General features: G+C 42.5%; 1 protein-coding gene across 3 annotated transcripts; it reads right to left on the bottom strand.

The window, feature by feature from the left end:
- Positions 1 to 252: 252 nt before the first annotated feature.
- On the bottom strand, positions 253 to 14,110 carry LOC135546057 (high affinity cGMP-specific 3',5'-cyclic phosphodiesterase 9A-like). Of its 3 annotated transcripts, none has more exons than XM_064974166.1 (20): positions 13,936 to 14,110; positions 13,271 to 13,483; positions 8,740 to 8,810; positions 8,295 to 8,372; positions 8,006 to 8,049; positions 7,755 to 7,809; positions 7,560 to 7,630; positions 7,355 to 7,442; positions 7,099 to 7,183; positions 6,892 to 6,966; positions 6,534 to 6,620; positions 6,287 to 6,391; positions 6,033 to 6,115; positions 5,570 to 5,726; positions 5,049 to 5,162; positions 2,821 to 2,925; positions 2,413 to 2,541; positions 2,050 to 2,145; positions 1,749 to 1,826; positions 825 to 914 (listed from the first exon to the last, which is right to left on the bottom strand). In XM_064974166.1, the coding sequence occupies exons 2-19, from the start codon at positions 13,337 to 13,339 to the stop codon at positions 1,782 to 1,784; spliced, it is 1,557 nt and encodes a 518-aa protein (XP_064830238.1). In that variant the 5' UTR covers positions 13,340 to 13,483; positions 13,936 to 14,110; the 3' UTR covers positions 825 to 914; positions 1,749 to 1,781. The 3 variants fall into 3 exon arrangements, with proteins under 3 accessions (XP_064830235.1, XP_064830238.1, XP_064830237.1); XM_064974165.1 differs by having other exon boundaries at positions 1,749 to 1,832; positions 13,936 to 14,108; XM_064974163.1 differs by lacking the exon at positions 1,749 to 1,826 and having other exon boundaries at positions 253 to 914; positions 13,936 to 14,109.
- Between the last annotated feature and the right edge of the window lie 225 nt (positions 14,111 to 14,335).

Here is a 14,335-nt window from a genome sequence, read left to right as displayed (position 1 = left end):
ATGTGCTATGCAAAACTAAAAATAATATAAGAGTAACATTTTAGATTGTAAATGAAACACTTTTGTAATAACTTACAACATGTATCTCAGAATGAATATACTGCACAACAATGGATGTGCTAATACACAAACCTCAAAATATGAATTTATGTAAATTAATTCAGTGCACACACCGGGGAATAATTTGTTGAATTTGTTGGAATAATGTTTAACCCTCAGAATTATGTTAAAATATGCTGTGTACTTGACATGTTTAAATCAAGAGTCAATTTATTCAAACGGTTTCAGAAACAGTTTTGCATTTGAATAGGAGAACTGAAAAGGAAAAGAGAGTGTTCTAGCATACAAGTTGCTATTTGTAATAGGCAACATCAACAAGTGTGACTAAAAACAGAAAGCAGAAAATATGGCATGTTGATACCTACAATGACTAATTGTCACTCAGAAATTATGATAGGCTGCGTATACACAGACAGACCAATTTTCCAAATGTTTGGTCTTTTGATCAATCCGATCAGATCTTTTGCCAATTATTGGGCAAAAAGATCAGAAATAGGCTGCCTGTGTGAACACAGTAATTGATACCTACAATGACCAATTTCAGAAATTACAGTAAAAATGACCCAAAAAAATACAGACTACACCAAGAACACACATTGGTTATATTCCAATGTCCCTGATACATGACTTCATCCTAAGTAGTATGCTAGTGTGGACATTGAAACAGAGACATTGTCCTCCTGTAATGTCCATAACAAAACAGTGGAGATCACCCAGGGTGTTTCATGTAGTCTGAGGCTGGCTCAGTGTGTAGAAGAGAACTCTTTTCACCCTCCATCTTGTCTTCAAAGACGCAGATCAGGACGACCCACAACCTTTTTGAATTTTTGGATCATAAAACGAGAGCCAGAGCCCTAAAATGAAACAAGCACATCAGGATATCAGACTGCATTCTCCAGAGACAGGATTCTGAGTAAGTGGCACACACACACACACACGCGCGCACACTCACGCACGCACACGCACACACACACACACAATGTGCTTTAAGAGGACAAAGCATTCTTGATTGTGATTTGGCTCCATCCATCACAATGCTCTTCGCTGTGGAAAATCTTGCACACTATGACCTTGCAATACCACACACAGCAATGGGAGAGAAAAACTGTCAAATAGTAGACGGGGAAGATACCATTCGGTCATCAGAACGTTATCAATGAGTTTGTGACGAATCCCACTACACACATTGATGACGTTTAGACAGCGCAACGTTTTCACCACTTTGCTTTTGCCACTGGGCTGCAGGTCTATGTAAATGACCCCGCTTCGTTTTTGGTGTTGAGGTGAGTGCCCTCCCTCCCAAGGGCCAGGACTGATTGGTGCAAATTGGAGGGGAATACTACAGAACTGAATAATTTAACTATAAACCTCATCTTCAATGGAAGAGCCTCATCTTGCTAGTGGTTCCAAGTACTCAAACAGTCTGTTGTTATTTTTGTGAAAACACTTTTTTTTTTTTTTATGCAGTAGAGTTGAGCTGATTCTTTTGGTTTATTCGGTTCTTTTTTCGAAAGCAAATTCAGAGTGATGAAAATATTGTGCGGTCGTAGTAGAAGAAAACTTTGTGCTCCTACTATAGCGAGCTCACTAGCTTGCAGCAGTGTTGTTGTTGGCAGACTGGAGAGAGGCAGAAGAGAGAGGGGGCACTCAGGACTAACACTACCGGCCAATCAGAGTCCGTTACTTACACAGTACCACTGTGCTCACAGCAGCAGCAAAGCTTACTTCTTCTTCCCTCCTAATGACATATTTTCCGTTTTCTTCTTCTGTGCCTCATTGAACAAAAGACACACCTTTATGTTAGAAAGTGGTTGGACACCCCCCAAGGATACAAATACCCTGGTTGATCGTGGGTAATAAGAAATTCCAATTCTGTCCAATGTTTTTCCAACGAGGAAAATCGGGAATTGGAATTTGACTGGAGTTGAAATGGAATTGACCCCAACCCTGAAGGACATTGTAATTATTAAATGTGAACTGTTTTCATACCTCTGTCATAGCGTCATCGATCTGCTTCAGCTCCTCATAGTGGTCTCTCGAGTCTCTCAGAGGCTGCACCATGATCTCCTCAATCTGGGGGAAGAGCTGCAACACACACAGGGGAGGTTGGTGGGTAGGTATTCAGGACAGCAGTCTTTTCTAGTCAATATGCAATTATCCACTGGCATTGTTTTCAAGAGGTCATGAAATATAAGAGACGTGTACAAACGGAAGCACACACAAACACTCACAGGCGGCACACATGCGCACACGCTCGTGTGCACAAACGCCAACACTGCCACGCGCATACTGCGCTTACACACTATGTCTATGCTGTGACATTTGCTTTGTGGTTAAAACACACACGCCTACCTTCAGGACTGTCTCAAACATTGGGATGAGGACAAACTTGATGAATCCGATCTGGGCAGTGGGCTTGGTCACTTTGTCTCTGTCCATAAACGGAGCCACCGGCAGCCCTTCAGTCTTCTCCCTGTCACTCTGTCAATTCCCGAGACAGGAGGGTTTGTACATGTCACCTCCGCTCTTTCATGACATCATTCTTATCGACAGACTCGCCCCAATGAAGGCCAAGATGGCCGAAATGTTGATGATTTTTTTTGTTAGTTGACCCTACTAAAGAAAGCATGCACAACTTCAAGAGTGACAGCCGAATCCTGTTTTCACTCCAAAAATCCAATCAACACCATTACGAGACTCACTATTATTAGACTTTCTTATTACACATTATTAGACATGATAAGACTCGAGCGAGGTCACCTGCATGAAGTACTCCTCCAGCAGACAGTCCACCCAGGGTTCGGCCACCTCTGTTGGCCGGACCTCGTTGGAGATGTCGCAGCATTTGATCAGAACCATCTTCAGCTGCACACATAACAGCCAAGGAATACAGAGTCATTTTCACTGTGCGTCATGGCAACACAACCATAGTTCTTAGCATTGGTTAGCTAGTGTGACTTTTCAGGACAGGTCTACAGTTCCGTGAAAAAGTGTTTGTCCACTTTCTGATGTTCTCTATTTTTGCATATTCTTTTATTCGGAATGTTATCAGATCTTCAACCAAAACCTAATATTAGATCAAGGGAATCTGTAATAAGTATGTAATTGTTGTGTTATTTGTTCACTTACGGTTTGTTCCCTTGATCTAATGTTAGGTTTTGGTTGAAGATCTGATAACATTCAGTATCAAAAATAATGCAAAAGTAGAGAACATTTTAAAAGGGGGCAAATTCTTTTTCACGGCACTGTGCTTGTGGTAAAAAAGGCTTTGGAGCACTTAAGGTTTACACAGGCACTTTATCTTAGAACCCTCTGGCTTTATTCCATAGGATAGGACCGGACTGACATAATGAAACGGACATCCGTGTGCTTGCTAACAGTTTAGCGTCTTCCACCGACCCTGTCCCTGTCTTCCACTGTACCTGTATCGGGCTTGGACCAGTGATCCTCTGCTTGGAGACACACGTGACTGCCCTCTTTGACAACATACCAACCGTTTGAGCTATCAAAAAATATCTAGTTCGATATCTCCGTCTGCAACATTTCCAGATAGCTGTGGAGTGAGTTTACAGTACGTTCTTAACTCCATTACAATCACATAACACTGCACGACCAAAAGTATGTAGACACCTCCTCGTCGAACATCGCTTTCCAAAATCATGGGCGTTAATATGGAGTTGACTTCCCCTTTTCTGCTATAAACAGCCTCCAATCTTCTGGAAAGCTTTCTGATAGATGTTGGAACATTGCTGTGGGGACTTGCTTCCATTCAGCCATAAGAGCATGAGTGAGGTCGGGCACCAATGTTGGGCGATTAGGCCTGGCTCGCAAGTCGGTGTTCCAATTCATCCCAAAGGTGTTCGATGGGGTTGAGGTCAGGGCAGGCCAGTCAAGTTCTTCCACACCGATCTCGACAAATCATTTCTGTATGGACCTCGCTTTGTGCATGGGGGCATTTTCATGCTGAAACAGGAAAGGGCCTTCCCTAAACTGTTGCCACAATGTTGGAAGCTCAGAATCGTCTACAATGTGTGAAGCGATAAGACTTTCCTTCACTGGAACTAAGGGGCATAGCCCGAACCATGAAAATCAGCCCCAGTCAGCACCTATTTTTCATCCACCAAACTTTACAGTTGGCACTATGCATTCGTGCAGGTAGTGTTCTCCTGGAATCCGCCAGACCGGACTGCCAAATGGTAAAGATTGATTAATTACTTCAGAGAACACGTTTCCACTACTCCAGAGTCCAATGGAGGAGAGCTTTACACCACTCCAGCTGACACTTGGCTTTGCGGTCTTCGTGCGGCTGCTCAGCCATGGAAACCCATTTCAGGAAGCTCCCGACCAACAGTTATTGTGCTGACGTTGCTTCCAGAGGCAGTTTGGAACTTGGTAGTGAGTGTTGCAACCGAGGACAGATGTTATTTTTGTGCCACAGTATGTGCTTCAGCGTTCCTGTTCTGCGAGCTTGTGTGGCCTACCACTTCACAGCTGAGCCGTTGTTGTTCCTAATAACAGAACATTCAGTTGACCGGGGCAGCTCTATCAGGGCAGAAATTTGATGAACTGATTTGTTGGAAAGGTGAATCCCCTAATTTGAAGGGGTGTCCACACACCTTTGTATATATAGTGTATCTCCAGGCCACTATTCAAAGTCTTTATTGGGTATGCCCTATTTTTCCATTCCTGTCTTTGTTATAGAGCACCCCTCCTAGTTTCTGTCATTTGCTGAGGCTATTCCTGGTACAAAGGTATTTATTTAACCTTTATTTAACTAGGCAAGTCAGTTAAGAACAAATTCTTATTTTCTATGACGGCCTAGGAACAGTGGGTTCAGGGGCAGAACGAAAGATTTGTACCTTGTCCGCTCGGGAGTTTGAACTTGCAACCTTCCGGTTACTAGTCCAACACTCTAACCACTAGGCTACCCTGCTGCCCTATGTACAGTATACATAGTCAGTTGATGTCATGTGATGTACAATACGTACGCATGTGACATGCTCCTCGTTGGTAAAGTCAAAGCTGTCCACTTTATGTTTGAAGGAGTCTAATATCTCTCCATGCCGGGCCATGTCTGTGGCCAAGATCAGGGTAATGATGGCCTGTAAAATCACAAATGATGAAATCCCCCTCCTGCCTTAGGCCAACTCAAAACATCTTGTGGTTAGTTAGAGAGAAGGAAATGCAAAGAGACAAAGGCTGTATGCTAAAAATATTATTATTGTACCTTTATTTAACTAGGCAAGCCAGTTAAGAACAAATTCTTATTTTCAATGGCGGCCTAGGAACATTGCCTTGTTCAGGGCCAGAATGACAGATTTTTTACCTTGTCAGCTCAGGGATTTGATCTTGCAACCTTTCGGTTACTAGTCCAATGCTCTAACCACTAGGCTACCTGCCGCCCCATATAGTGCACTACTTCTGTCAATAGTGGTGCACTAAGTAGGTAATAGGGTGCCATTTGGTATGCAGAAAGAATCACTGTGCATTAGCCTAGGTCACCACCTACCTGTCTGATCTGCTTGTAGGCCTCCAATTCGACGTTGGCAAATATGTTGCACTCGGGCAGCGAGAGGATCTGGAAGGCCACGGCGCAGTGATGGTTCTCCAGGGGAGATATATCGTTGTAACGCACAGCCAGCTCTGTGCGAGCATTGATCTGATACCTGACAGGCAAAATAAACCTCTGTGACATGAATCAGTTTTCCTTGACAACATGACCTGACCAGGGAAGGCTATAATCACCAGGACCCAGAGTTTTACCCTGGCCATGTCATATGGTCAGGACGGAACTCCCGACCTTACATCAAAACTGGAAGTATGGATTGGACCATTTCCACCATGTGTTAACAGTATTTAAGGAGTTCCAAACATCCGTATTGTGTCTGTCATCCACATCTATTCAGAGATCTAAGTCAAGGCTGTAGAGCAGTGGGAACTGAGGCGCAGAGTAGGAACCTTTGGGCGCTTACGTGTTGTTGTAGCCGGGGTGGTCCAGGTCGTGGCACACTGCAGCTGTCATGAGAATGCCCATGTCCGTCAGAGTCATCTTCTCCTGAGGAACACACACAGAACGTGTTGATGTCTCTAATCTCTAATACATGGTGCCAGGAGGTTTTTCCTTACCACCTGACCTGACCAGGAAAAAAGTCTGGACCCGAGTTAAAGACCACGTGTGTCTGGTAAATGGCTTGTATGATATTATATTAGGACAGTCGTTTCTTACCGGCAGGTTACACAGGTTAATCATGCCATACATCATCTGACTGACACAGAAGCAGTGGCGGAAGTTGTGGAACGGGTTGCTGCGATAGTTCTCCTGAATGCCCAGCTGTGAGAAAGAAAGCTGTCAATCAAACTATCCAAATAGCCATCAATGCTTTTAGGTTCTCTTCTTTGAAGTTGTTGTTCCATATCAATTGCATATCCACTTGCACATTGAGGTAATTGCTTTTATACAGTTCTACTTTTACCAGCCAGCGTTTGAGAGTAATGGGGTTCATGTTGAATTCCTTCACCAGTCCCAAGTCATGGTACATGTACTCCAAGCAGCTCAGCATCTAAACCACCATTCAAAGACACAGTTAAAAGAATACTACACGCATCATCATAAGGCACAACAAGTGCTCTATCTTGAAAACATGATTGCTGACATGCACAATTGGACTAATGAAAAAAAGACTAAAATATTGTTTTTGAGTGTAGTTATTCCTTTAAGTTCACAACTCGAGAAAATACTTCAAGATGTTTTACTACAAAAATGTGATTATATAGGGCCTGGATGGAATTATGATGGATATCAGAAGATAAATGAATCTCAAGAGAACTAACCTCGTTGTGTTCCCAATGCCAGACATCGAATGTTGGCTTCTTCAGTGCTTCAATAGTCTCCTGGGATAAGGTATACTGTAGAAATAAGAGAGTAGTCACAGCGTCAGTCCTAGAGTTAATGATGTCAAAGTGATTCATATCTTTAGATTTGAGAAGAAGAAAAACGTATAGCCTACTGCATATTACTAGAATCCCCTAATTCCGTACCTTTGGATAACTTGGGACGTCACGTCTGGGATTAAGCTTCTTCCCGTCGTCTGAGAAGTTGTACTTGCAGGGACAGTTCCCGACTCTGAAGAGATGCGAGAAAATACATCATATTTGTATCATTGATCTGCTAGCTGTATGATTCCTCGAAATCGCAACAACATTTTAAAACCAACATAAAAGTCTTACTATAGAATATCCTAAGATATCTGAAGCAAGGCTTGCTGAGTGTCATTTATGTTAAAGGTCATCGTACCTCCCTCCGCCTCTGGATGTCATCTCATCTCGTAGTTTCTTTAGGTCATTTTTGCACTTCTCAATCTCCACAACCTTCAGTCCCTCCACTGTAACGGCAACACGACTGTTAGTACCTAAAGTGGTGAATTCAGTAACAGTGAAGCAACACACACAAAGAGAGAAACACACCGATAGTCAAACAACAAAAAAAACCTTGCACATACACTCAACTCTTTTCTCCAACATGGCCAGTCTGTTGGTCACCTCAGTTTTCAGCTCATTGATTCGGAAAGCCCTGTAAAAAAAATTATGTGAAAGGGGTTTGTTTGAAAAGGCCCTGGTGAGGGTATTTCTGCGGAAAGGGAAAAGGCTAAAGCGCAATGCTTCTGGCTGCAGTGAAACATAAACACACTAATTACCTGCTGAACTGCTCTGCCACCTGAGATAACACATTTTGAAACATGTCTTCTTTCTCTGTGGGCGCAAACAAACAAAAAAATCACTCTAGGTATCGAAAATTATGTTTAGTACCCAGAGTTGTTTTAATGTTGTTTTTAAGTTTGGTTGTGATAGCTTTATGTGAGTTATGCGAGTAAGAATGAATTAAGATCTAAAAGGTCAAGGGTTAAAAAGTGTTTGTTGAATTTGAACTATCACGGTGGTACTTCACCTCCGAGCTGACCGGTGGACAAAGAAATGACTTTGTACAAGGAGCTGTAAAACATGTCAGTAACATTCCAACATCATTCATCAAGTCGTTGATTACATAACATTTGAAAAGTATTTTTACGCATAGTACATAGGCTATGCATTCTTTAGATTAATAACAGTCAGGAATGCCTTTCTATGACTGAGCTCAATCTTTCTATGAATGAGCTCAATCTTTGCTATGACTGAGCTCAATCGAGCAAATACTGTATCATTGAGATTTGGTGATAAGGGTAAAGGTGACGTGTTACTTGGGAGAGTTGGTAGGCATGGTCGGGTCTATGGACACCAGGGCCCCTTCAGGATCCACCATCATGATGGCAGTATTCCTACGGAGGGGGAACAACAATAATAAATAACAAGGATACGTTCCAGAAAGCACCCAATTCCCAAAGTGCACTACTTTTGACCAGGGCACCAAAGTAGTGCACTATATAGAGATCCATTAAGAATGCAACCTACATTTCTTGTTCACGTGCTCTAAAACGCAACACACGTGAAGCTTGTCGCTTGGTGTTTACTTGTAGTTTACTTATCATTCATGAAGCTCAGTCAGGATAGAGAGAGACGATACGTTTGTAGTGAACTTGAAACAAATGTGCTGTGTGTCGTGCATACTTTCGACTGATGTGTGACTGTGAGAGAATGGCGAGAGAGACGAGGGAAGGAGACGGCTGCAGCTGAAATGTCACTGACCTGGGGATGTTGGACGAGGAACAAAGGAGCTCCTTGATGTCACACGGGCTACAATGCCGACTGAAAACCACCTGAAAAAAAGGGCAGACGAATGGTGAGAGTCGTCTGTCTCCCTATGCATCTCAAGCCACCTGAAAACAGTTTGCTCTCTGTGAGACCTGAGTCTCACAGAAAAAAAGGCTACAGTGGAAAGAGAAAACAATTGTGTTTTTTAAAAGGTATTTATCCTTTATTTAAACAGGGAAGTCACATTAAGATCCACATCTCTTTTTCAAGTGAGCCCTGTATGTTATGAGTTCAAATATTGAGGACTAAATCACAAAGGCATGCAGTTGAAGATGTGTGTGAACTCAACAACTCTACCCTTGTCAGGGACCAACCCAAACTCGTAGATAATATGACACTCCGTCAACATACTAGCAACAAATACTTGCTTCATCAACCCAGCGAGAGAGTGTGTATCATTCTCTGTAAACCACAGCAATATATACAGAAATGTCAAAACAGATAATACATTTCGTTAACAATGTTAGTTCCTATTTGTGGTATACTGATGGTACACATTTGTTTCATATTGTGTCTGTCTGAGATTCATTGTCAAGTAAAGTGTATCTAAGCTTGCGATGTTGGCTAGCCTCCAACAACTTGAAGACCTTTTGCACAAGCAGATGCAGTAGACAATCCCTCAAACTCCCGAGCCCTTGAACGGACATGTGTCACTTTCAGGTCTCTACTTGAACCACTCTATGCGACCATAACAACAGGGGTTTGTGTCATCACAAGTATACTGGGCTTACTAAGTGCCTGGCCCTATGTATCCAAAATCAAAGCAGACTTGAAGAAATAGGCTTGTCAGTGTACAAAGGTAACAAAATCCGGTAGATTCACTTGTGCTAAGTGGGTTAAATATGCAGAGGGAATTGACCATTTTTTATTCCGGAATGCATTCAAGATTTAATGAGCCAAAGAAATTGGAGGACAGGTCCATTAGAGAAGCAGTAGCTATTTGAAATGCTACCAAATGCAACATTGCAAATAGACACTGGCTGGAAGGGTTTTTTAACCAATCAGCATCTAGGATTAAATCCACCCATTGAATAACATGCAACATTCTATAAGACAAGTTTCAAGTTTTAATGTCACGTGCACAAGTACAGTGAAATGCCTTTATTGCAAACTCTAACCCCAACAATGCAGCAATCAATAACAATGTAAAAATGACAAGGTATAACAAAAAGTGTTAAGTGCTTTCTGAGGTTTCTGTTTCGGATTCGATACTTTTTTTTAAAGTATCAAAATGTTGATTTCGGTTTCAATTATTTTTTTTCAACATTAAATGCACCATGCATTATGTGGGTTGAATGCTGTAACAACACAGATTAAAACAATGAATAAAAGTCCCATGATGGTAGTGACTGCCCATTACTGTTAACCATCATTTATTCACATTACTTTACTTTAGTAAAATATTTCAGTTGTTGTGTATATTATATTTGTTTTATTTGAAGACTTTATTAATTCATTCCAAGTCATCATCTCACCTCTATAGAGCTGCTGCCTATGCTGTCTGACAAAATCAATATTTTAGTAGTGCTTCAAGGTAAATACAGCATGCTTTTATGACTGCTGAATACCAACGACCAATCACTTAGATCATGTATTTTCAGGTAGAGATACCTCTTGAAGAAACTGCTCTCTATGTACCACTTCTTAATCTCACATTCTTCTGTCTCCTACATAGCAAGCGTAAAATAAACATAGACTGGAGAAGTTTAGCCCTGCAATGGATAATGGTCATTGTAGTTTATTATCACGTTTTCTGCACTAAACTATGTAGAACATTTGTCCTGTTGGGAACTACAACTCCTTACTACATCACACCGTTTGGGCATATGATCGGAAAAATCTCTAAAGAAACTGCAGTGCAATGTGCGCATTGAGCCCACAGGAGAAAAAAATGAATGAAATGGAATTCAAGTAATTGAGCCGACATGGAAAAATTACTGACATTTCGATTAATCGCTCAGCACTAGAGAATAGTTTATATGGCTTAGGTGGTGGGAATCGATATTCAGGGCTTTCCTTTCACACCTCTTGATATAGAGGTCCTGGATGGCAGGGAGCTCGGTCCCATTATGTACTGGGCTGTCCTTACCACCCTCTGTCGTGCCATGCGATCGAGGGCGGTACTATTGCCATACCAAGCAGTGATGCAGCCAGCCAAGATGCTCTCAATGGTACAGCTATAGAACATTTTGAGGATTTGAGAGCCCATAGCATTTTAAGTTCGAGGTGATTTAGATACTGAAGAACTTGAAGCTCTTGACCTGCTCCACTGCAGCCCCGCCGATGTGGATGGGGGAGTACTTGCCCCACCCCTTTTCCACGATCAGCTCCTTGGTCTTACTGACGTTGAGGGAGAGGTCGTTGTTTCCGACCCCACACTGCCAGGTCACTGACCTCTTCCCTGTAGGATGTATCATCGTCTCTGGTGATCAGGCCTACCACCGTTGTGTCGTCAGCAAACTTGATGATGGTGTTGGAGTTGTGCGTGTCCACGCAGTTGTGGTTGAACAAGGAGTACAGAAGGGAGTAAGCACACACCCCTGTGGGGCCCTCGTGTTGAGGGTCAGCGCTGCGGAGGTGATGTTGCCTACCCTCACCACCTGGGGTCGGCCTGTTAGGAAGTCCAGGATCCAGTTGCAGAGGGAGGTGTTCAGTCCCAGGGTCCTAAGCTTGGTGACGAGCTTGGAGGGGACAATAGTGTTGAACACTGAGCTCTAGGCAATGAACAGCATTCTCACGTTGGTATTCCTCTTTCCTCTGGGATGATGAAGTTGATGTGTGCCATAGCCAGCCTCTCAAAGCACTTCCTGATTACAGATGTGAATGCTACAGGGCGGTAGTCATTGTGGCATGAACCCTTAGAGTTCTTGGGAACAGGAATGATGGTGGTTATCTTAAAACATGTGGGGATTACAGACTGGGCCAAGGAGAGGTTGAAAATTACCATGCATATGCATGCCAGCTGTTCTGTGCATGCTCTGAGAACGCACGCACCCTAGAATACCATTGACCTGATGAAAGACTTTGGCCCGTAGCATTTTAAGTTCTTAGTGATTTACTCACGTCGGCCTCAGAGAGCGAGATCACCCAATCTTCTGAGTCGGTAGTGACACTCACACCACGATGTTGAAGCATATGATGAGAGCAAATATGAAACACAGTGGCTTATATTGTTATCTACAGTATATGTATTACATGATTACAGTGCAATGGCCCGGGAGCTGCGATAACAAGAACATACTGGGTAGGCTAGTGATGTTTCTGCCCTCACAAATATCATGTTCTGTTTCTTCCCCCTTTGATAATGAATTAGTCCACTAAACAATTCTGGTTTTCCTTACAGTACAGTGAGGGGCATACGTTTTCCTGTATGTGATCCTTGCGAGAATTTAACCTTATCCCTTGAAAGCAACGTGCTTTCACCAACTGAGACACCATGGACCATGTCTAGTTTTCCTCAGACTCAGGGGGGAGTAGAAAACAATGGAGGCATAGAACATGCTAGCAACAGGTGGCACTGTCTGTGCTCATTTAAAATATGCCACAAACACCTGTGAAACACAATGTCACACCACCTCTTGGTTTATTGAAAACACAGCAATTTCGAGGCCTCACACCTGACTCATGTTTTGAGGAGAATTCACAACTTTCTCACCACAAATGTAGAAATAAACAGAACATACAGGCAACAAGGTGGCACAGCATGACTGGTGCATGAGATTAAGTGTGTGGTAACCAACAAAAACCGTGGAGCCATAAGGAACCCACATTGTGTCAAGATCATTAGCCACTTGTAGAGATTTTATGACTTTGGTGAGCTTTTGATTTGGTCACCTGATTCTTACAGTAGTCAAACCACACTGGATTCTAAGTGTAGCCTACCAATACTAGCAAAAAACATACACCATTTCACCATCCAATCTGTCTATTGGTTGACTCCATCATTGCAGCTAGGGACCTCAATGATCGAAGAGATGCAATCACACAAGGTACTTTTGAGAGTATAACTCTGATACAGGAGTCCCCACGGAGAGACCCCAGCCCTCCCACTGACTAGCTCAGAGTACATCCTCTCTCACACAGAGAGAAGAACATGGATACTGTGTCTGTAGATCTCATTTTCTGGTCAACCAGGATATGCGCGAATGAAAATGGATGGAACTCATGGATAGGTAATAAGAGACTCATTCTTGGTGTTCAATACTTCATTTCAAGTATGCTGACTAGCTACGGTAGAGAAAATAGCTGATGGCGCAATCTGTTAACTCGGCTGATCCGGAGAATAATAGATAAAATGTTTGAAGATAAAAAAGAATGGGAAAAAAAGAGAGACAATTAGTTTATGAGGTTTCATAAAGAGGGATCTCTGGAGAGATCAGTATCAGTTAGAAATCGGGGTGGGGGGAAATCTGAAAAAGGAATAGGGAAAATAGAGATAATATAAACCTGATAGAGGAGGACCCACCTTCTGAACCTTTCCATCCACGTCCAGATAGATGGTTTTTGGGGCGTAGGAAGAGGTGCTGGACCCCATGCTGAATCCTCTATGTTTCTCTCACGTTCTCGTTCTCTCTCTAGCTCTCTCTCTCTCTCTCGCTCGCTCTCACTAATCCAGCAGGAGGATGGTTTGGAGCCCCTGTCCTCCTGCAAAGGAGCCTATATGGCCAGGGTCAGAGCCCTGGGAAATACAGGGAGATGCTATGACTGCAACACAGGAGCCACTATTGAAATACTGCAATAGACTAGATTGGAACTGAGACTTGAAAATAATGAATCACTACATTTATTGATTTTACTGTCTCAATTCATCTATAATCCAGAAAACAATTACAGGACCATCAACATTTTTTCATTTTGCATCATTATTTTCAACTGCACTCTAAATTCACTGATAAAATATAATCAGTCTATTGCTATCATCTCATAATTGCGGAAACATTTCCATCTACTGCCATCAAGACATTTGAAATATTCTCACTGTTCTGACTCACGGTAACAGAAATATGAAAAACAGGATTGTAAAAAACAATAGACGTTAATAAAATGAAATCACGAATGTACTCGAAAGCTCTATCTTGGAATCAAATATGTCATGGTAAAAGAATCATTAAACACATCCCAATGACATACTGTGTCAGCGATGGCGTTTTCCCCTGATGCGATGAAGCTTCTAAACTTTCCCGGCGCTGCTGATGCTACCAATACACAGAGTGAGATGGGAGAACCTGGGGGACTTTAGCAATAATTGGCACTCTGGTCCGTTGCCAGGGGACTGTTACTACGGTGAGAGAAAAAAAATAGGCTGCCCTCCTATCTCCATAACGTCTTTAGTATAGAGGCTGCGAAACCTGCTGGTCACTACACACCCATTGCCATATGTCTTATCAATGAGATATGGGATGATTCAAGTATCTTTATAACTTCATGCATTATTACTTGTGTGCTTTGTGAGGAAGTACATTTTCTGGAGGTCAATATACAATAGGAGGTGTTCTGTAGGACTAGTGGATTAGTGGCTTGGTGGACATTA

The sequence above is a fragment of the Oncorhynchus masou genome, chromosome 9, assembly GCF_036934945.1.
Source record: "Oncorhynchus masou masou isolate Uvic2021 chromosome 9, UVic_Omas_1.1, whole genome shotgun sequence".
NCBI lineage: Eukaryota > Metazoa > Chordata > Actinopteri > Salmoniformes > Salmonidae > Oncorhynchus > Oncorhynchus masou.
The sequence above is the reverse complement of the archived record's forward strand: the minus strand, read 5'-3'. Positions and strand labels throughout refer to the sequence as shown.